Source organism: Podarcis bocagei (assembly GCF_964188305.1).
Source record: "Podarcis bocagei genome assembly, chromosome: 6".
NCBI classification, from domain to species: Eukaryota; Metazoa; Chordata; class Lepidosauria; order Squamata; family Lacertidae; genus Podarcis; species Podarcis bocagei.
Window position 1 is genome coordinate 58,464,011 of NC_138130.1, and position 21,849 is coordinate 58,485,859.

At 37.8% G+C, this 21,849-nt stretch overlaps 1 protein-coding gene across 3 annotated transcripts in view; it reads right to left on the minus strand.

The window, feature by feature from the left end:
• NCAM2 (neural cell adhesion molecule 2) overlaps window positions 1-21,849 on the minus strand; it is a 206,491-nt gene that overhangs the window by 72,812 nt on the left and 111,830 nt on the right. For all 3 annotated transcript variants that reach the window (XM_081199627.1, XM_081199629.1, XM_081199628.1), the window contains exons 5-9: window positions 21,252-21,389; window positions 19,176-19,293; window positions 15,701-15,861; window positions 13,559-13,704; window positions 2,846-2,996 (exon numbers count right to left, since the gene is read on the minus strand). In XM_081199627.1, coding sequence (XP_081055753.1) covers window positions 2,846-2,996; window positions 13,559-13,704; window positions 15,701-15,861; window positions 19,176-19,293; window positions 21,252-21,389 — 714 coding nt within the window. The remainder of the gene's footprint in view (window positions 1-2,845; window positions 2,997-13,558; window positions 13,705-15,700; window positions 15,862-19,175; window positions 19,294-21,251; window positions 21,390-21,849) is intronic.

Genomic DNA, 21,849 nt, shown 5'->3' on the forward strand with positions numbered 1-21,849 from the left:
AAATTTAGTGCAAATGTAAACTTAAAAGTCCAAGAAAAGCATTAACCAGTTAAATGTTGGTTTAAAGCTCTTTGATTCCATGCCCAATAAGCATGGGACACCTTTGCCCAGCGGCGCTGTGGCCCATAGATTGTAGCAAAATAATGGGCAAGGTTTTGCCCAGTATCTTCTCTGTGTGATGGGCTCATGGGAAAAAGCTGTCCCATTAACCTTTGCTGAAGATGGAAGGGGAAAGCCTATATAAGGCTGCTTTCCCTGGATCTCACAGCCATTTTGCTTTGAGAGCTTCCCACCCACCTATCTTTGGGTTAGAACCTGGCCGACCGGCTGACTCCCGCTGTATAGATTTTGAGCAATCCAGACACAGCGGATCCATTCCATTAACATGGAGCTTGTGGAACGATGAACTGATCCTGGGACCCAAGCCATGCTAACCCTTGCCCTGCCTGCTGCTGTCAATAAAGATTTTATCCTATCACCATTGTACAGTCTGGTTATTTTGCTGCTATCATGGGTTGCATACTGTGCCTGCCTGGGCAACTTCAAATTCAAAACCACAGCCCTTAGGTATCCTAAGAAAACTAAGTACATTAGTCCAGTGCTACTAGCCTAGGTGTTTAGAATGCAAACAGCAATCCAAGTCTCTTACAACACAATTCTACTCAGAAGTAAGGACCACAGAATTTAATGGAACTTAATTCTAGTTCCAGCATCTCCACCCCCATTGGTCTGCCTGGACACTGAGATCCAGCGCTGAGGGCTGGTAGTTCCCTCACTGCGAGAAGCGAAGTTACAGGGAACCAGGCAGAGAACCTTCTTGCTAGTGGTGCCTGCCCTGTGGAACACTCTCCCAGCAGATGTCAAGGCAATAAACAACTACCAGACTTTTAGAAGACATCTGAAGGCAGCCCTGTTTTGGGAAGCTTTTTACACTGGATAAATCATTGTATTTTAATATTCTTCTGGAAGCCACCCAGAGTGGCTGGGGAAACCCAGCTAGATGGGCGGGGTATAAAGAAGAAGAAGAAGAAGAAGAAGAAGAAGAAGAAGAAGAAGAAGAAGAAGAAGAAGAAGAAGGTGGCTACAGTCCAAGTAATCCAAGGGGAAATAATCATTTCACTGCTTGGGGGTGGGGGCATACACCAGTACTTGAAATGATAATACAGATAACCTTCCAACATTACTTAGATGAAAATAAGGGCATTCTATTCTACTTCAATATCTCCCGCTGTACCCCCTACATATGTGCACTGCCAATGGAATATAAGAAAAAGGCAAGGGTGACTGAGTTACCCCAGTGTGTTCAAACTGTAAGCTCCACCAAGTTCAAATACAAGTGTGCTCAAGTTCGAAATCTTACACACATGCTGTCCCATTCCAGTCAGTGAAAGCACACAAAGGGACCCACAACCCTTTTAAACTGTTAGAAGTGTACATTTACACCCCATGGGCTTCCAAGGAAGAATACTCAAAATGCTGGTTCTGACCTGCTGAATTTTTGCAAATCATTTATCAGTTATGGAGACATTAACTCTGCTGGGGGGGGGGAGGTGTCAGTCTATATGCCCAACGTTACCTTTGCATATATATACATGATGACAGCACACATACACACATGCTAAAAGGCGATTAACTTGCAACACGCCTACACCTCAGGTGCAATGCCTGCTTCCTATCAACTGAACTCAGTTGGACAACACACACAAGCTCCCAAGTTACAGCACCCTCGTGCTCAAAGGCTTGCACAGCCCTTTAAAGGCCTAACACAAACATTCATTTGCAAATTCAAAAAGGGATTGAATGAAAAGCTTAAACACACTTATTCACAACACCAGCCCAATGGAATTTATGTAGCTTCCAGCCTTATGAAGACCCCACAAAACTCCAGCTTCCAGGGCAGCTTTTAAGGAGCTGAACTGTGAATGGCAAACTGCCAAAGGAGAAGCAGGGAAGGCCCCATGTCTGCTTTGCCCAGTACCTGTCAAGTGCCCAGCCTGCAGATGGGCATCCTCAGCTCCAGGAATGTAGCCATGCCTCTCACCATCAGAGCCTCTTTCTTCCCACCCCCGCCCCAAACAAGCCCCTGTGCATGTCTCTTCTCTGTGGCCAGCCTGGCTACTCGTTGGCTATGAAAGCAAATCCCACTGACCTCAATGGGGCTTACTACCAAGTAGACATGGCTGGGTTTGGGAGAGAGAAAGAGAAAGAAAAATGAACCACTATCTAACTTTGCAAACCATTGACTCTGAGGCGACTCTTTTGCTCTGGGGCCTTGCCCAATGCTCCTCTGCCGAGCCAAGGAGACCCTGCCAGTGTGAATTAATGAGAGAGGGTGGAGAGGCACTGTGGAAAGTGAACTAAACAGGTAAGAGCATTTGTCTCAGTCATTTATATAGGAGAGCAAGGTGGGGACTTCAGGAGCCAAGATACTCTTAAAGGAGCTGCAAGCTAGTAGCAATTTTGCCCACAGCTCTTTTAAAATTGGGACAGCCTGAGGCACAGGAAGAAACCATGATGGCTTACTGGTTTTCATGGCAGTCCTGGCATAGTCATGACATTTGGAGATGATGGCTAATTGCTGCTCTATTTCTGTAAGCACAGGTGGAACTCTGATAAGCTTGATTTTGGATCCAATATATTTGTCCAATTATCTGTTGGGCAATTTTATTTCACAAGAGAAAAACATTATACTGAATACAGTGATACACTACACTGGAGTGCTATGAAAACTTTACTAACTCAAATAATTAAAGGCAAATTATAATTTTCAATCAGAATTATTTTAAAGAGTGTATTCCCATTTTCCTTTCACAGCACAATTTAGGAAAGAGAAAGTAGAACTTACATTCAATATCAAGATACATGCTCTTTTGGTGCCCTCCAATTCTACTTGCTGCTTCACAGTCGTATCTTCCTGAATCTGACAACTTCACATCTTTAATGTGCAGTGAGGATCTTCCATGTTGCCCTTTGACTTCTATCCGGCCATCTGGGCTCTGTAGACATTCAGGAAAGAAGTTTTTGTGTAACTTATTTTGTCTTCAATTTATTTTGTACTAAATGCTACTAACAATTGTATCTGAATGCATACCTCTTTTGAAAACAGAGCAATTTTAATAAAGCTTATATGACATATTCTGGATGTTTTAAAATAGCGTTTTAACCATAATATATGCATTAGTGTTTATTGTGTACTTTGCATAGTGTTTATTCTGTACTTTGCCTTAAATAAATAGCTTCATGCTGTTAAAGGATTAAAGTTTCAGTTACCATCTCACACAGGGCTGGTTCTCCTAAAGTCCTTGTGATAATGACCTATGTGAGGTGAGGCAGATATTTGTGATTTCTTTCCAAGATGACCTGATCTATCTGTCTCAAGGAATGGTGGCAACCAAATGATAGAGCAAAGGCTTTATTGTAAAAGTGCCAGGTATAGTTCCTGGAATCTACACATATAGTTGGTATAGGACCTTGTCTGAAACCTTAGAAAACTGCTCCCCATCAGCATAGACAATGCTAGATGGACAAATGATCTAGGCTTAGTATAAGGCGCATTCCTGTGTTCCTATTACTAATATGTGAAACTTGCATGTCTCTGAATGCTGAAATGCTATTCTTGGCAGTTTAAACATTATCAAAATACACATTTAAATAGCCTTTGGATTATTATTATTATTTTAAATACACATTTAAATATGTATTTTGAGAGGGTGTTTACATTTGTGATTAATGCAGCTATGGAACAAAACAGAAAGTGGCACAGACAGGAAGCAAACAGATTTCGGCATCTCTTGGCCGGGAAACCAATCTGTCTTGTACTCACTTCGCCATAGTGTAGCGAATCATACATGGTGCTGATACACACATGTCTGTACCAATATAGGCTCATCTTGATTACCTCCTCACATTTTTGGTGAGTATAGCTTGGGTGGGTCAGGCCTACATATGTAAAGACATGTAGACTGCATGCTCGACATCATAAATGCATGCACAATATACTTTATGCTCTATATATGGTACTAGGGGACAGTGGAGAGGCTGAGGCTTGCTCCTGCACTTCAGTACAGATGGGACACTGATGCTGGGACCATGAATAAAATGGCACACACACTCACTCAACCATCTTAATTAAAGCACAGTGTATATGTTACTTGATGAATATAATGGCTTAAAAAAATTATAGAATAAAGCAGTCCTCATTTGAAGTGTTCTGGTTTTATACAAATGTAAAACCAGAATATTTAGAATCAGAATAAATTGGTTCCCCACTTTTTCATAACATAAAGTAACATATCACAAACAGATTTGAAAATAATAGTTAATTGCATTCTAATCAGATTGACATATTATATTGAAGATATCCATGAATAATGCAGATGTAAAACACTTAAAAGAGTAATGCTGACCTACATGTACTTAAAGGCTGTGCAAACCACAAAATGCAAGTAAACCGTCTAGCATAGCACAAAGAAACAGAAGGGCTAAATGTTTCTTCTTATAATGACACAATTGCTAAAGATAGTCTATGTTTTTTTAAAAAAACAAAACAAAACTTGTGAGGCATTTGCTGTGAAACTGCATGTAGCCTTTAGATTTTGTAGTTTCATTGAACTTGTTTCAAAACCTATGCAATAAAAAATAATAAAGGGCATACAATGTTGTAAAGGAAAATATAATTAATTCATCAGTAGCAAATACAGTCTAGAGAAAGGCACACCGAAGTCCCCCTGAAATGAATGGTACAATTAAGCACTTAAATCCTGCTGATTTCAGTTGTATTCAAACATGCCTAAGGTTTTGCAATTTGTAACCAGTGGCAATTTTATGTATGCAGAAAAATGTGATACTGACACAAAGTTTGGATATAGAGCGCCTTTTCACAGTGTCATTCTATACATCTGCTCAGATGTACGGTAAGTCCCTCAGAGGTCAATGGGGCTGGCTGTCATCTAAGTGGGTACAGAACTGCAACCTCACATTGCTAATGACAAAATGTAAAAAAACTGAATTCAGATATCATCCAGTGCTGGGACACCTGTGGCCCTTCTGAAGGACTCTAGGTCCCATCAGCCTCACTATAATGGCCAATATAGAATACAGATCAAGAGGTCTGGGACCAGAACCCAGCAAAATAGGGGTGAAGGCTGCTGCACCAGAGAAATAAAGAAAGTGGTAAGGAGTGGAACCCAAAGTACCTAGAGGTAGATACATCGGTAATATGCAGATCCCAGTGTGCCTGTGTAGCCAGTTGTAAAGGGGTGGATCTGTTTATCTATGGAATACAGCTAGTTCTTGCCCTGTAAACAAGCAAGACCACCCACACATATCACAATAGATCAGCTTTCACCTATGGCACAAGTACAAAACATGAACTAAATGTGCAGGCTGGACCATTTGCTGAATGATGAGCCAAACTACGGACTACACTCTTGTGTCATATATATTCAGGAGAAATCAAAAAAATAAAATAATCCTAGCAAGCATTTGCACTTTTTGTCAGATGGGCAATCTGAGATTAACAGTGTGTAGCTCAACTGATGAATCAGTGAATCAATGGCAGACATGCCAAAACTCACACAGAACAAATCCCTCAAGAACATGAGTGAAAATACTATTAAAATTGCCAGTTGCATTCAAGTAACAATACCCACAAAACTCATCCCTCCCCCATCACACACCACTGGCTCTAAACAAGCTAGTATTCCTTTCCCCTTTGTATTGTGTGCAGCCCATATACTCCCCTGATATTTCTCATCCCAGTTGTTCCTCTTCTATCTCAACCTGAAGCAGTCACCACTTTCTTACTTCTGTGATGCCAACCCACTACTTGCCAGTTATATTGCCTGTGTACTACTGTAGTGCTGCCATTACAGTTTGCGTTTGCCATTAGTATGCCAGCTCACACATTATGGGAAGGTTCTGAATCACACAATGAGCCAAAGAGCACAGTGCAGGCTCCCTTCTTCAGACCTTTGCTGAATGCATGACTAGCAGGGTGAGCAGAATGAAAGAATACAGGATCACCCTGCTCCCGTGCTCCATGCAATGTTAATCATATGAAGGCAAAAGCCTGACCAACAAACTGAAACTAGCATGGGGAAAAATAAAAGAGGATGCCTTAACCCCAGTGTGGCTCTCCTTTATTACACATAGTCCAACAAGACAAAAAGAACCCGCCGACAGCATACAAATAAATATGGCTATCTTGACCCAGCAATCCCTCCCCCTCTCACACACAAACAAACTCACTGCAGTCAACTGAAGGCAACCAACAATGCCTTGGACCCTCCAATCTCTCTCACTGCCAGTGAAAACTAATAAAGGAACAGAAAGAGAACCTACCCACATGACACTGACACAAAAACCTTGCACATACACTATGTAAGAGAATAGAAGTTTACTGAATATGGATTTCTGGGCCTTTACTGATCATATAAATAAATAAAATGAATTGTCCCTGAACCAGAGTCCATGGGTACTTTGATATACATGTGGAGTATGTGATTCCAGTTTACATTATTTGGTGAGTATCACTACACGCTCAAGGGGAATCTAACAATGAATCACCATTCAAGTTAAAAGGAAAGTTCTTACACCAAAAGCCCTGTGACTAGAACAAAAGCCATAAAAGGTTGAAAGAATGGTGGTGATTACACAGAAGGGAATTTTAGAAATTTCATTTCAACTTTTACCCCTATAATATGGAAATCCACAGGCTACCTAGGACTTATTTTGCTTAACATTCATTGAGACTGGACACGGTTTTTAAAAAGACTTTCATTTGTTTTAATAATAAAAGCTAAAGGTATATATAGACCTATCATTTCAGTTATGTCGTTAAATAAACTAATATTTGACTATAAAGCTGCAATACTTTTTGACACATTGTCATCACTTCCAATGGAAAAAGAATTACATTTCATGAATACGTTGTATAAAATCTAATATAAAATAACACAACAAATGTAGTTTTGTTACCAATAGAAACAAACATTTTCTCCATCCACAATACTGAATTTAACTATGCATATTGTATTTGTTTATTGCAAAAAATACATATATATATTTTCTTTAAAAATAAAAAACCCTCAAGGCAGTTTACAAAATGAAAACATAGGAGGAAAACATCATTAAAATACAGTTATGCAATACAATGCATATTCACCCATAAGTAAGTCTAGGACTTACTTCTGAGCAGGCATGCATAGGATTGTACTGTAAGCAAAACAATAGCATCAAAATAAGGCTAAGAATATAGATATAAATATGAAAAACAGACATAGAAGAACACTTTTATTTTAAGAATAAGGATCAGACTCAATATAATAGGGTCAGATTAAAATATTGGTGAAAGCTGTCCAATTTACTTTCAAAGGGTTGTATCCAACAGTGGACTTGCTGTAGCCTAAGCAATCCTTTCTACCAATTGAAACCCTGTATATATTCCATACTGTTCAGAGGGTCCTCCAACTCTCAGGAGAAGCTCTTGGCAGGCATAAACGGCTGCACTGGATAAGGTGGATTTGACATTACACAGGGAAAAGGAAAATAAGAGCAGACATGACAAGGGTGTAGCCTGCTGGGAAAAGGTAACAGTCCCATCTGTAATTCTGCCTCTGTCCCTGCCCACCACTGGCATATGAGCTCTGGGAGACTGCCTATGAGAGACTGTAGCTCTTTGGCAGAATTTCAATCCACTCCCAGAAATCTTACTCAGAATTATATTCAAGAAATTTGAATGTTAGTTTGAAGAGTTTTTGTTTTAGCTCTGTGTTTTTTTATGCAAACATGTTCAGGATTTTTGGATGGGAATCAGTCTAGAAATGATTTTAATAAATAAATAATTAACTCATTTAAGTAAGTCAAAGAAAAGTAACCCAGGTGATTTGTATAACCAGCAATATATGCGTTGTAGCATTAAAATCTATGGTAGCAATGCAATGCTTTGCAGAGATCACTGACACTGATGAGAGAAGGGGTCTTGTTCCAATGCAGAAGAATGGCTTCTAATTTTAGTTCTTGCTGGCTGCCTGTAATGATGTCCTACATGGGAATTATTTGTTGATCCCCAGTTACAAAACTATGCAAATTGCAGTGAACGATAACTCAGTTTAATTGATCAGTGTCTGATGGATTTTTTTTTCTTTTTTTGCAGTAAAAGGGATAACATCATAGAGTTCTCATATTGTCCATTTTTAATTAGATGGAGGATAATATACAATGTGAGAAGAGCTGTAAGCAGTAATGACTACTTGGATTACAATATAATAAGCTTGTCTTCTTTTGTAGAGGTCTCAGTGTCCATACGTAAATTTCCACAGGCAATTATATGACAGAGTTAAAGGACTAGAACAAAATTATTTATGAAGAAATAAAATTAAGAAAAGACGGTGGCACTTTTATTTGTTCCTGAGTAAATGTTTGAATTACTGTTATTTTTAGAATTCTGTATAACAACTACAAAACTATTGCACTATAGGTTGATTTTACTTGTCACTGTTCGTAGCCATAATGCATTTTCAAATGCATTTCTGTTATCAACATGTTCACTTGGTTTAGATCTAAAGAATGCCATGTGTCACCAGCTATAATGACAGGAAATAGAGCCCCAGTATGTATAATACTGCCATTTCTCAAATGTATGATGCATATGACAATATTGGTTTCTTGATTGTACTACAATCTGTCCCCCTCAAAAAGGCAATATTTATTATTAGCAGTCATCAGAAATTGAGTACCTATAATTGCCACAAGTATAGATGGTAGGAGAGCCAAAGCAAGATGATGCCTCAATCGTATACTTAGTTCTTCACTGCTACTATTTAATTCAGCTGCTGTTTATTTCAGCAGGCAAAAGGTAGCTGGCTGAGAAAGTCAAATATATGGTTTGGTTTACTCATGTTGTCAGGACCAGATTTTACTGATTTTCAAAAATATCCAGAATCCTGATTAAACAGCACTGTATTTGAAGTCCATGAAATATATCTGTTTGCCAAGAAATATATTGCATGTTGTATGGTTGATGAACTAGCATCCACAGGAGAGATAAATAAAACAGTACAGACACTTGCAAGTCAGACTTCACTGTCGGACACAGGGTAGATCAACTCTAGCAGTAAGCTTGTTCCTCAAGTAGAAGAAAAGCAATGGAGACAAAAAGTGCTATCTGAATTGAAGGTGTTATGAAAATTCCAGAAGTTGAAACAGATGGCCAAGACTTCCTAGGCTGAAAGCTACCTTTGATGAGCAAGGGCTGTTATTCACAACAGCCACCAATGTGGAGAAGCTGATGGAAGCTCCCTTCTGGGTTATGGATGCAACATTCACAACATTCCCCACATTCTTCTGGTAAATGTATTCTATCCATGCACCTGTTGGAAACAGCAGAAAATTCCAGAGTATTGCCATGTGTATATTCCTTATTGCGCACTGATTCAGTCATGTTACACCTGAGTCTTGCATTTGATTGTGATTTTTTCCCCTAAATGAAAGACCTTGAATGGAGTCTATAAGTGCAGTTTATTTCTCAGTTTCACGCAGGTACTAATCATTGCAACATGCTACAATTTCCTTAATGGGTTTATATACTTTCGCCCTTCAAGGGAAGAAATAATTTGTAGTCACCCATTTAAGAGCTGATCAGTATTTAGGTCATTATATGAAATCTAATCCTGAAGGAAAGCTGTTTTGTTGCTTTGGCTTTCTGTCCATCTGTAGACATAGCAGCTAATTTTAATGATTTCAAAGTAGAAATATCACTTGGTATGTACTGAAAATTGCCTGATAATTATCATTACATACAGGTACAATAAGTAAATTCTAAAGGACATGAGACATAATTTAAGAAATGGTAGCAATATGAGACATGATTAATCACTGCTTTATGCTGGTGTTTTCATGCAACATTTTGGTTGGTTATAGAAAGAGGTGACACAGGGCATTGTACATACCAAACCCAATACTACTTCTTCTGTTCTTGAAAGAGCCGGCATTGGTGCGCCTGTAATTGTAGGAAGGTAAAAAAGGAAAATAATGAAGAAAAATGATACTTTAAATGTGTTTTTGTTGCTAAAAAAAAGTAAAGAAGCATCAGTAATCATACAGAACAGAAAAAATAAAGGGAACTACATAAGGATACTAAAAACTTCACTGAAATACGATGTCAGATACTGTCAAAAACTGCTCTGGAGATTCCAACCGTACAGAACAGAAAGGGGTATAGGAAGCTGCAGGGAGACAAAATTGCCCCCTTCCCTGTTCCATTGACTAAGGCCTCCATTAGAGGAACAACATCAGCTGGATTCTACCCTTTATGTTTATTATTATTAATTTATTAGATTTATATACCACCTTTCATTAAAAGATCTCAAGGCGGCTCACAAGATAAAAATGCAAGATGTTTCCACTGGTGTTTCCAAAGCAGCTCAGTACAATCTAATGCTCCAGTTTTCATTAATCTATGCAATTAGACTATTTTGAACAAGCTGTAAATGTTTAAAATATAGAGGCTTGAGATTGGGAGGAAATTATAGGAAACTAAATTTCTGGAACAAAAGGGTGTGGAAATGAAGATGACAAAGCAGAATTCTGTAATGATTACTATATGAGTTCTACAACCAATTAAAAGTGCAAACACAATATTTCTACACTTAAGATGACGTACTAATACTGGTGCTGAATTTAAGGGAAAACAGCGCCTGCAGTTAAAAAAGTATACCACCCCACTTCTTTTCAGTTATCCAGTGGATCACATTTCATATTCAAGCTTTGAGCATGTATGTGTATATGCTTTTTACCAGAATAACATGCATTATTGATTATGCCATCGTTGTATTTAATGACTTGACTGGTAGCCATATGTGATAAAGAATTCCACGCAGTCAAATGTGTGGAATTGCATGACAGTGAGTATGTGGCTTGGTAGAGTGGAGAAACCAATTTCTCCACCAGCCTGATTGATATAAACCAATTTTCTTTTATTAGTCTGTTAAGAGAGTATTGTCTGCTGTTTCCATGCTTGCTGTGGAAGAAATGACTTCAAAGGACTATTAGAAGGCTAGTAATTTTGGGGGGCTTCTTTATAAAGTGAAATTATGCCCCCCATTTAGTTCTCATTCTCCCCTGTTTAATTCTATCCCTTCTACTGATGTTCCTGTATAGTAATTACAATAGTTTCACCAGAAGAAATAAACAGAACCTATAAAAATTGCAACAAACATACTTCACATTAAATTCCAAGAAAATAAGAGGATAGGACTTGCACCATAGTAATAGGTTAGCACATTACAGAATGACCGGATATTTTACAGCCTATCCTCTGTGAGGTTCAATGGGGTGGAGGGAAAGGAATATAGATTGCTTGTATAATACAATGCGGTACATTAGAGTCAAGTCTTATATATTAAGGTCTACTGTATACTGTTAATATTCCCATATTTGACAGGTTAGTCATAACCTTACAATTATTTACACAGTGCACAGAACTGGAAACCTATTGAAACTGACCATGAAATACCTTGCCAGGTCATTTAATTGAGTACCCTGATAATATATTAAAGTACTTATTGGTCCTCTCTCAATAAAAATGCCCTAGCTCCTTTAATCTCAACTGTAAAAAAACAAAAAAACTTAATTGGACATTATTTGAACTCATCTCTGTGGGTGATTGATTTTTTTAAAGGATAAAGGAAAAAAGAAAGAGAGATCTCCCCACCCTATAAGCTGACCTGGTCAGCCCCTGCTACTCTGATGTCTTTTCAAAATAAGTTGAAAACAACTGCTTTGCAAATCTTTTTCTAGATCAAGAGTAGTCATTTCCTTCAGGATTTCTTTATATGATTCTACTTTGGATAATAATCTTTGCATCACCATCAGATAGTCTACAAGAAACAGGATGAGAACATGTCTTGAAAAACTTATTACAATAAAGTTCAAGGACAGAGTCAACAAAAGCCAGAAAGGCAGAAGCAAAGAAAGCCCAGTTCCAAATAACACCATTTTATACCCAGTAAAATACTCATGAGAGTAGGTTTAATAGGCATAACCAACTCAGCTGAGATTATCAGAAAGAACAGCTCCAAACAGAAAAAACAACAACTTCAAAATAAGCACTATCCTTGGAAGTGCATAGCTTCAACCATCTTCTCAAAGTATACTAGCACATACAAGATAAACCTTGCCAGTTTCTATTAAGAATAACAATTTATGAGAGGAGACATATCCACAGTGGTGTATGGGACATTCGACTTTGCAGATAATAGCAGTGAAATCTGACACCAAAGGACATTCCCCAAAGGACATCTATCTTATTTGTGGAACATATTTATCTGCACACAAGACAAGGGTGTCATATAAAATTTGCTATAATTCAAAGAGGTCACCATTAGAAGAATTCAAGTGGAAGATTCAAGACATTAAGAGAACTAAAAAAAAAGTATACTAGTACACACATATAATCATTTTCTTTAGTATTTACCTCTTGCTTTATTATCTTAATGCTGCCAAAGAGTGTTATGGTATAAAACAAGCAATGTTCAATAAGCTCATAAAACTACATTAAAAACACCAACAAACAGGTCCAACAAAATAATTAACAATAACTAAAGCAGTGGTAAAAAGAATTCAGAGCTGCAAGGAATTGGTTGGTAGCAAGTAACGGAATATGTGCTGGGACTAGGGTTAATGGAGAATTGTACAGAAATATGAAGACTGGAACTTGCCATGAGAAGTCATTCTCAAGACCACCTCTTACTCATTTCCAGCAGTTATATAATTTCATATTTCCAATATATCTTTATAGTTAGGTACATTATGACCCTTTCTTTCCATATTCTCTTGCATTCCCAACAAGATGAATCAAAACAATATCATATTACAAATAGCCCCAAATCTGAATACAATGTATAATCACATAACTAGATAGTTCTTTCTCATAATACAGTAATATGTTCAAATTATCCACAAAATACTCAATGTGCACAAGTCCTACAGATTTTGAAGAGAGCATTCACCCTGCAGTTTGTCTTTGGGATTATACCTAGATAAAGCAAATTAAGGGAGCATTTTTAAAGGGGAAATACTGACATTCTAAATTATAGGGGAAATGTAGAGAAATGTCCTATCAAATTTCAGCAGGGAATTTTTAAGAGATCAACAAAATATTCTTACCCATGCTTATTCAGAAGCAAATCTTACTGAATTCAATGACACTTACTCCCTGTAAGTGGATATAGGACAGCATTCTTCAAAAACGTTCCCTTATTTTGGATTGTCTCATCCCTGTGCAGAAAACAAGTTTCAAGGAAGACCATTTCCCTTGAAGTCTGTGGAATTGCTGTTGTTAAGTATTTTGTCTTTATTTTCCTCTCCACTGGAAAATTGCAATTCCCACACTATCGTATAAATATATTGGAAACAAAAGTACCAAACTCAAAGTGACATTGGTATTTACACCTGTCCTCCATCTCCATTTTTTTCCAGTAATAAAGAGATATATTTAGCCTTTACTCAACATAATCCTGATTCTTAAAAAAATAATAATCAAGGGAGACTGTTTTACCTTGTCACCTTCAGAGAATGTGATTCCATCAATTGCTCTTTTCCAAGTAATTTCAGGGACAGGTTCTCCTTCTGCCTCACATATGAGGGTAGCTTGGCCATTTTCAAAGGTAGTTTCATTTTTAAGTTGTATTATTTGAGGCTGTACTGTTAGAAATATAATTTATATTATTCATTCTTGATTTGAATAAATATGAACAATGCTATTTGTTTAGCTAGAAGATTTATAAGCTACCCTTCATTGGTACCAATACCAATGAAGATACAACACAAAATAAATTATTAAAAGACAATAATAAAAGAAAGCATCAGGAAACAAAACAGCAACTCAACAACTAAGCAGAGGAAAGGACTAAAACAGTAACTAAAAAGGATGAGTGGGTATGCCTTCATTTAGCACTATGTTAGTGTTGGGTGGGTGACATTCCACAAGAAGGCTGCAGCCATGGAGAAGGCTCTATCATGCATAACTTCAAGTCTCTCCTATCAGTGGAATGAAAGGAAGAGTACTTGACAATTTGAAAACATTTTTTTGGATCTGAACACACATAAATATTTAGCAGGACACACAGAGAGAAAGGACATTATTGGAAGTGCATCAGTGCCCCCAAGGAATGGGAGCAGGGCGTTCCTCTTATAGATTGTGCTGAAATTTGCTATTAACTGGTTTTTGTAGATAATTATGCCAAACTTGTTATACTCAAATGTATTACCAACTGAGTGCCACTTCCCCTGGAACTTCGGTAACCTATGATGAATGAAATTCTGCACATGTGTGGTAAAGCTTTCATCACAGCAGGCATCCAAATCTAGCGGATTTTAGGTGTACATGCAGACATTGTTTAGTGTCCAACCCATACAGGTGATGAAAACATTAACTGCTGTGAAACCAAGTGAATTTCTGAAATAGGCTTGTAACTTACAAAAGGAAAGACTTTAACATAGTCAACTAAACTAATCAGATTTATTCATTTGGCAACCGTTAGAAATTTGAAAATACAAGGAATACATGTCGTTGACAACAAAGAATCTTGTAGAATAGTAATACATTAAATCAGAAGTGGGGAAGCCTGGGTGTTTCTTATTCCCAAATCTAAAATTTAGCAATAATTCAAGTCCCCTTGTAGCACTAATCAGAACATACTTTTTGTAAGACTGTGAATAAATGTAAGCAATAAAAGAAAAGAAAAAATAGCAGCCATTGAGTAAATGAAACTGGAAATTGTTGGTTTCGGTGCATCAGTGCATCACTTCCATACTAAAAGAATGAAAGTTGTATTTCAAATTTAGAAAAAAGTTGCAGCAAACCCTTATCACTTTTAAAAAGTGGTCTTCTTCAATGCTTCAGTTAGCTGCCACAGGATTTTCATAGTGCTGTTTGTGCTTACTAAGGAAAAGGGGGGAGGGGTGTTTTTCAAGATAAAGATGGGGGTAGAAATTTCCTACTCCTTTGAAATGTTTCTCTCACTCTTTTAAATAGTGCTAAAGGCATTTGGAGCTATCTACTAGTTTCAAATCAGAGTGCTTGGCTATAATAAAGCAGGAAAAGGGGTAATGTCTGTGGGTGTTCCTGTATTTTTGCCAGCCTGACAGACACTAGGCTACTCAAATTCAGCATTAGAAATAATGGTAGGTTATAGCATCACTGTCCCTCCCCTAGGTTATCCTAATGAATCCTTGGGGATTAGCATTCGGGCTGGGGGAAGAATCACAATATGCAAGATACTATAATCCCTATTCCCTGAGATATGTTGCTTTATGGAAAATCTAAGTTTCCTTTAAAACTCCTCAGAGTTCAGAAGTTTGCTTATTCTTTTTTTACCTTAGGTGAAATTTATGGCAACTTGGACGTATGCCATACACCAGGCATAGGCAAACTCAGCCCTCCAGATGTTTTGGAACTACAACTCTGACCATCCCTGACCACTGGTCCTGTTAGCTAGGGATGATGGGAGTTGTAGTCCCAAAACATATGGAGTGCCGAGTTAGCCTGTGCATGTCATACACCCTTGCACAGCACCTCCAAATTTGTCTGAAATCTTTATGTGAAATTCAGTGGCAACTTTAACAATACAACAGGAATCAGAATATGTACTCTAATTTTGAACAGAGTTCAAAGGTAGATATAGCAAGCAATACTTACCAAAAACTTGAAGAAATGTCTGATTTGTCATCTTTCCTGCTTTATTTCTTGCTTCACAGATGTAAGGTCCAGCATCAATATTTTTGATATCTCTAATGGTCAGTTCTGTATTGCTTCCCCTTAGTACGTATTTTTCATTTTCCTCAATGCGTTTTCCTCTCCTGAGAGACGAAAATGATTTATAAGCACAAAGCATACTTTATCATCTGATCTGAAACAGGCAAGCATTTCAAAACAATATTACTGTTGTTATTTGGGTTGTCTTGGGCGAGATAAAGTGACTAACAGATTTAATAAATAAATAATGATAAATAAGTCTAAGAATATTTTCACGATCATTTCTAGTACATAGCATACTAGTGTCAATAGTAGCACACAGTTTCTTGGTTCACTGGCAAATGTACAGTGCTATTTTTTAAAAAAAAAATTGCAAGGCAATTCATTTTAATAGGGTTCACTGAATAATTGAGGACTATGCAAATTAATTACCCGAGGTCAAATTATTTATTAGTTTCAGGTAAATTCAATATAACCTCACACATTCCAACCTTCTCCAGTCATGAGAGTTTAAATATATTCTCACTGTACTACTGAACTTAGTACCCACAATCACTTCATCATGATTGACTGACCTGTGGCCAATTTAATCACAAAGCTGAACAACTAACAGAAGAGATGTACAGTGGTACCTCGGGTTAAGAACTTTATTCGTTCTGGAGGTCTGTTCTTAACCTGAAACTGTTCTTAATCTGAAGCACCACTTTAGCTCCTGCTGCCGCTGCACTGTCACTGCATGATTTCTGTTCTCATTCTGAAGCAAAGTTCTTAACCCAAGGTAATATTTCTGGGTTAGTGCAGTCTGTAACCTGAATCATATGTAACCTGAAGCGTATGTAACTCTAGGTACCACTGTACTCTCATAGGCTGTATTCAGACAGCACTTTATTTGGTCTTCCTGACCTTTCCATACCTGTTAATTTTCATGTTTTATGGTCACACAAGAACAAATGTCACTGGACATGTCTCCACAACCCTACCTGTTACATATGTTTCAAGTTACAGACTCCACTAACCCTGAAGTTTTATGGCATAAAAGCAACTTCTAGAAATCCACTGGAATCTAGCAGAAGTTTAGCATTCATTTACGTCTTAATTGTTTTGAGAAATATAAATGGGAGCACACAGGTGGGGTTGTGGTGACATGTCCAGCGACATTAGTTCTCGTGTTACACCATGGCCACTGGTGTGAATGAAATATGAATGCATTTTGAAAGCTTGGGTTAGCTGTTTCTCTCCTACTGGACTCAATATACCAAATACCAAAGAGGTTACAATTTAAGCAAAAGGGACGTTACTGTACGTTGCTGTAGTGTAGGAGGAAGAGAAAACCTGTAATATTAGCAAAAATCCTGCTTCATTGTTGCAAATTATAGCCTGCTCACACCATGCAGAATATGTCTTTTCTCAAGGATATGGGAAGAAAAAAGAAAACTGAAAAACCAAACCAAAAATACACCCCCACAGCTAAATACTGGATATTTTCATCTTTAAAAGAAAGCTTTATACTCCAAAACATGCTATCCTCAAACAGGCAGAGAGGGAATTACCCCGAGGCAACAGGAAGTTCTGCTTATGTCAGGAATCAAGGATCTGAATACCAACAGTTGAGGTTGCAAATAAGTCTTCAAGAGATTAATAATTTAAGAAAATGAACAATATTAAAGAAGGCATCCATTTTCATTTTTTAAAGATAAGCCTCAGAATTTTTTTTTAGATGTTATCAGGGGGACTTCTTTTCAATCAATGATAATTGCCATTGAAAATGACATTTTGATAAAATCTGCTGATTTAGTTGCTTCTACCTATGAAGGAACTTTTCTGTGGAAAGATCCACAAGGTCAGATTTCAAACCCTCCAGTGAACAGAAGAGATCTCATCCAGCAGCTTATATACAGGTGGGCACTATAAAAATAGCATGTACAAGTCTACTACTGTAATTCTCAACATTGAAAAAAATATTGCTATGAATAATTTCATGCTAGACTGAGTATAGTACTGGAATTGCACCCCTTTCCTTTTAAAATCTATGCATCTATGTGCAAACTGCATCAGTTTGCAAACTACAGCTTTTGTAATATTTATTTAAATAGATAAGCAGAAAGAAAAAAGTTGGTAAAATAACTTCTCTGAGAGATGACCCCTCATGCTTTTAACATAACGAAATGGTATTTTTATGCAATACCTGAGTCAGATTTTTCATGTTCAAAATTGCAGAAGCAGCTTTGAGAAGGAGTATGCTTCTGAACACACAACTGGAAATACTTGTTTAGACAGAAAAGCTCAGATTTTTGATTGACTTTTCTCTTAAGCACCTCTTTGCTCATTACAATTTACATATGAGAGAAATATGAGATTTGGGACAGAATCTCAACAAAATGTTTTCTGGAAAAGAAAGCATCTCTCAACAAGAGGTGATTAGTAAATAGAAATAAAGTTTGATCATGGACTGTATTAGTTATAGTCTATGTAGCAATGTTTCTAAACAAATTACCTTATCCATATGTGGGAATACAACTGAACTTGTATTCTAAAAAGGTAAGGTAAAGGACCTCTGGACGGTTAAGTCCAGTCAAAGGCAACTATGGGAGAAGGCGGTCATCTTGCTTCAGGCCGAGGGAGCCGGCGTTTGTCCACAGACAGCTTTCTGGGTAATGTGGCCAGCAGGACTAAACTGCTTCTGGTGCAACGGGACACTGTGATGGAAACCAGAGCACACGGAAATGCCATATATCTTCCCACCGCAGCGGTACCTATTTATCTACTTGCACTGCTGTGCTTTCAAACTGCTAGGATGGCAAAAGCTTGTATTCTACATCTAATTGGCACTGAAGATTTGCATGCAAAATGATGGAGGCCCAAACCACCTCAGTCAAAAAGGGTAAGAGAAACAAGCCAGCCACACTTTCAGTGGGTAGAATAGAGAGTTGCACGTGGGGAAAGGCCTGCAGAACTGCTCTAGGCTCCATCCACAGTGCAGCAGATTGAGGTGTGTGTATTGAACCCCGCAGTCCCTGGAGACTCATCTGGATGAACTGCTGGTGTATCATCTGGATGACAAGCTGATGACTGCACTGAATATGAAAGTCTGAACTTTTGCCTCTCCCCAGCTTGGCTGAAGCACTATCCACTTTGGCAGTGTAACTCAGATATAAACAAAGTGAATAATATTTCAGGATCCATGTCTTTCTTGTATTTCCAGCATTCAGACAATGTTTCATGTTAATTTTGATGGTTTCAGATAACACAAAGTCCAATTACATGACATTTCCAACAGGAATAAAGTAAAAATAAGAACAAAATACCTGCTCAATTAGTGACCCTTTAAAAAGAAATCCCTATGAGCTCAAATATTTATTTTCACCTCACTATTCAAATGTATATTTGAAATATCTCTGCAGCATATATTTGAGCTTACCTATACCAATTGATTTCAGGTTCAGGAGAACCCATGGCTCTGCAGAATAATGTAATTGACTCTCCTCGATCTGCTGTGGCATTAAAGGACTTCTGTAGCAATGTGATAGCTGGAGGAACTGAAGAAAATAAGGAAAATGGATGTAAGGTTAGATAAGGTTAGAAAGCACACAGATCCCTCGTTTCTTAAAGTAACTTTGCTATAACCATTTCATTTTCGAACCACAAATAAGGCCGATGGATAAGTTTTAGTCAAGTAAAATTCAGTTACTTATTTACTATCATAAAGAACAGGCATAGGCAAACACAGCCCTCCAGATGTTTTGGGACTATAACTCCCACCATCCCTGACCACTAGTCCTGTTAGCTAGGGATGATGGGAACTGTAGTTCCAAAACATCTGGAGGGCTGAGTTTGCCTATGTCTGATAAAAAATATTAGCAGTTTATAGTTTCAGTTTTAGTCAGTTCAGAGTTAACCACAGAACTTCTATCAGAAGAAACCATGGATATTTAAACCTTAATTGTTAGGCTCTAAACTGTTAACTCTTAGCATTTTGATGCCATTTTAAAATGTATAGTCATTTTTTGACATAAATGCATGATAGTTTTTAAAGGTTACTGCAGTATAAATGTTTTAAGGAGTTCATTACTGGAAACAGGAAAAACGCCTTAACAACAGCACCTTAGATTAGCCAATAGCTTTTTACTACTTCATTTTTTATTATACTATGTCTGCATGTATCTTCATTGTGGAAGGAGGGAATATAAATGTTTGGTTTGGCTGGACTGTGCCCATTCTATGCACTATAAAGGTAAAGATAAAGGTACCCCCGACCGTTAGGTCCAGTCGTGGATGACTCTGGGGTTGCACGCTCATCTCGCTCTATAGGCCGAGGGAGCCGGCCGGCATTTGTCTGCAGACAGCTTCCGGGTCATGTGGCCAGCATGACTAAGCCGCTTCTGGCAAACCAGAGCAGCACACGGAAATGCCATTTACCTTCCCGCTAGGGAAGTACCTATTTATCTACTTGCACTTTGACGTTGTTTCGAACTGTTAGGTTGGTAGGAGCTGGGACTGAGCAATGGGAACTCACCCCGTCACGGGGTTTCGAACCACGACCTTCTGATAGGCAAGCTCTAGGCTCTGTGGTTTAGACCACAGCGCCACCCACGTCCCTTCTATGCACTATACCACACACTTAATAAAAGGTGCCATTTTGAAAAATAATAATATAGAGTTGTATCTAATGAAATCATAGATGATTAACTGAAATTCAGAGGTCTGCTCTAAGTCATACACAACCCATAGTTAAGGTATGTGTTTAAAAATAATACACCAAACATTATGCCTTGGATGAAAAGAAATGTTAAGTGAGACTCCACTTGCCCCATTGGAGCACTGCCACCTCCCCAGTATGGAACTGCCTTTCAGCTTATGCAGGGCACCTTTGGACCCAGGCCTATCTTTTTAATCAAGATACTTCTGCTGAACTGAAGATCATTTAAAATAAAAGGTTTGCATGGATACATATATGTAATAAAAGACTACAACCCTGGTCACATGTAAACTTTAGGTGCACAACAATAGTCACAAACATTAGATTATATACGTGTGTGTGTTTGGCTGCAGCATCATTAAATGAAAGTCTCAAGGTGTAATTTAACAAGCTGATAAAGTTGCTACAGTAATGAGCATAATATTGAATCCTTGATTATTCTGAATTATATAAGTGGAGGTTCACCCAATGTAACATCTAGCCCAATTTCTATTATAAACTGGAATGTGAACTCAATGGTAGACTATTACCTTGATATTATAGTATTAGAAAAAATGATTTTGTTCATGACTTTTGCCAGACCTCAGCTATTTACACACTTAGAGTAAGCTACAGCATATTTTGTGGTAATAACAAGGCAAGAGAAAGCACTGAGGGCCACACATAAAGGGTGATAATTTAGATTTACGTAATATTTTGTTTGGTGCTAAGCAGAATTATTTTAACACAAAAAACAGTCATCTCTCTCTTTTTCTCTGTCTCTCTCTGTGTGTAGAACTGTTCAGTTTTGCTTCTTACCATTTACAAGTACAATGATATCCCGAAAGTCAATTTCCCCTCTGGCTTCTACTCTTCCTTCACATCTGTAAACACCTTCATCACTTTTATTGATTTTAAGAATTTGAAGATTATTGTTTGGCAGCATGGCAAACCTATCTGGAAAGGCATGTAAGATATAAAATAGTATCAGTAAGTGAAGGCACTGCTGGGAACATGGTTATGAACTGATAAAATTTAAACTATTCTGCTATACTATCAGAGAGCTCATCAACAAAACATACTTCAATTTACAAGTAAAATGTAATTCTAGAAGCTCAGTTATCCTATATCAAATGCTTCATGTTGTCTTTTTTTAAAAAAGTTAACAAATGTACCTCTTATAAACAACAGCTCATCTGACCCATCATACCTCACAAACTTTCCTAACAAGAAATGAATATCAGAACAAGAAAAAGGGAGGCAGGAAAGAAAAAAAAAGAACAGAGGCAGGAAGAGAGATAAAGAAGTAAGTTAGGGAAAGCCAACATGGTTCCCTCCAGACATTGTTACACTGCAGTTCCTATCATTCTGACCTCTGGCTATGCTAGCTGGCTTGGGCGTGTGCAAGTGGTTGCCC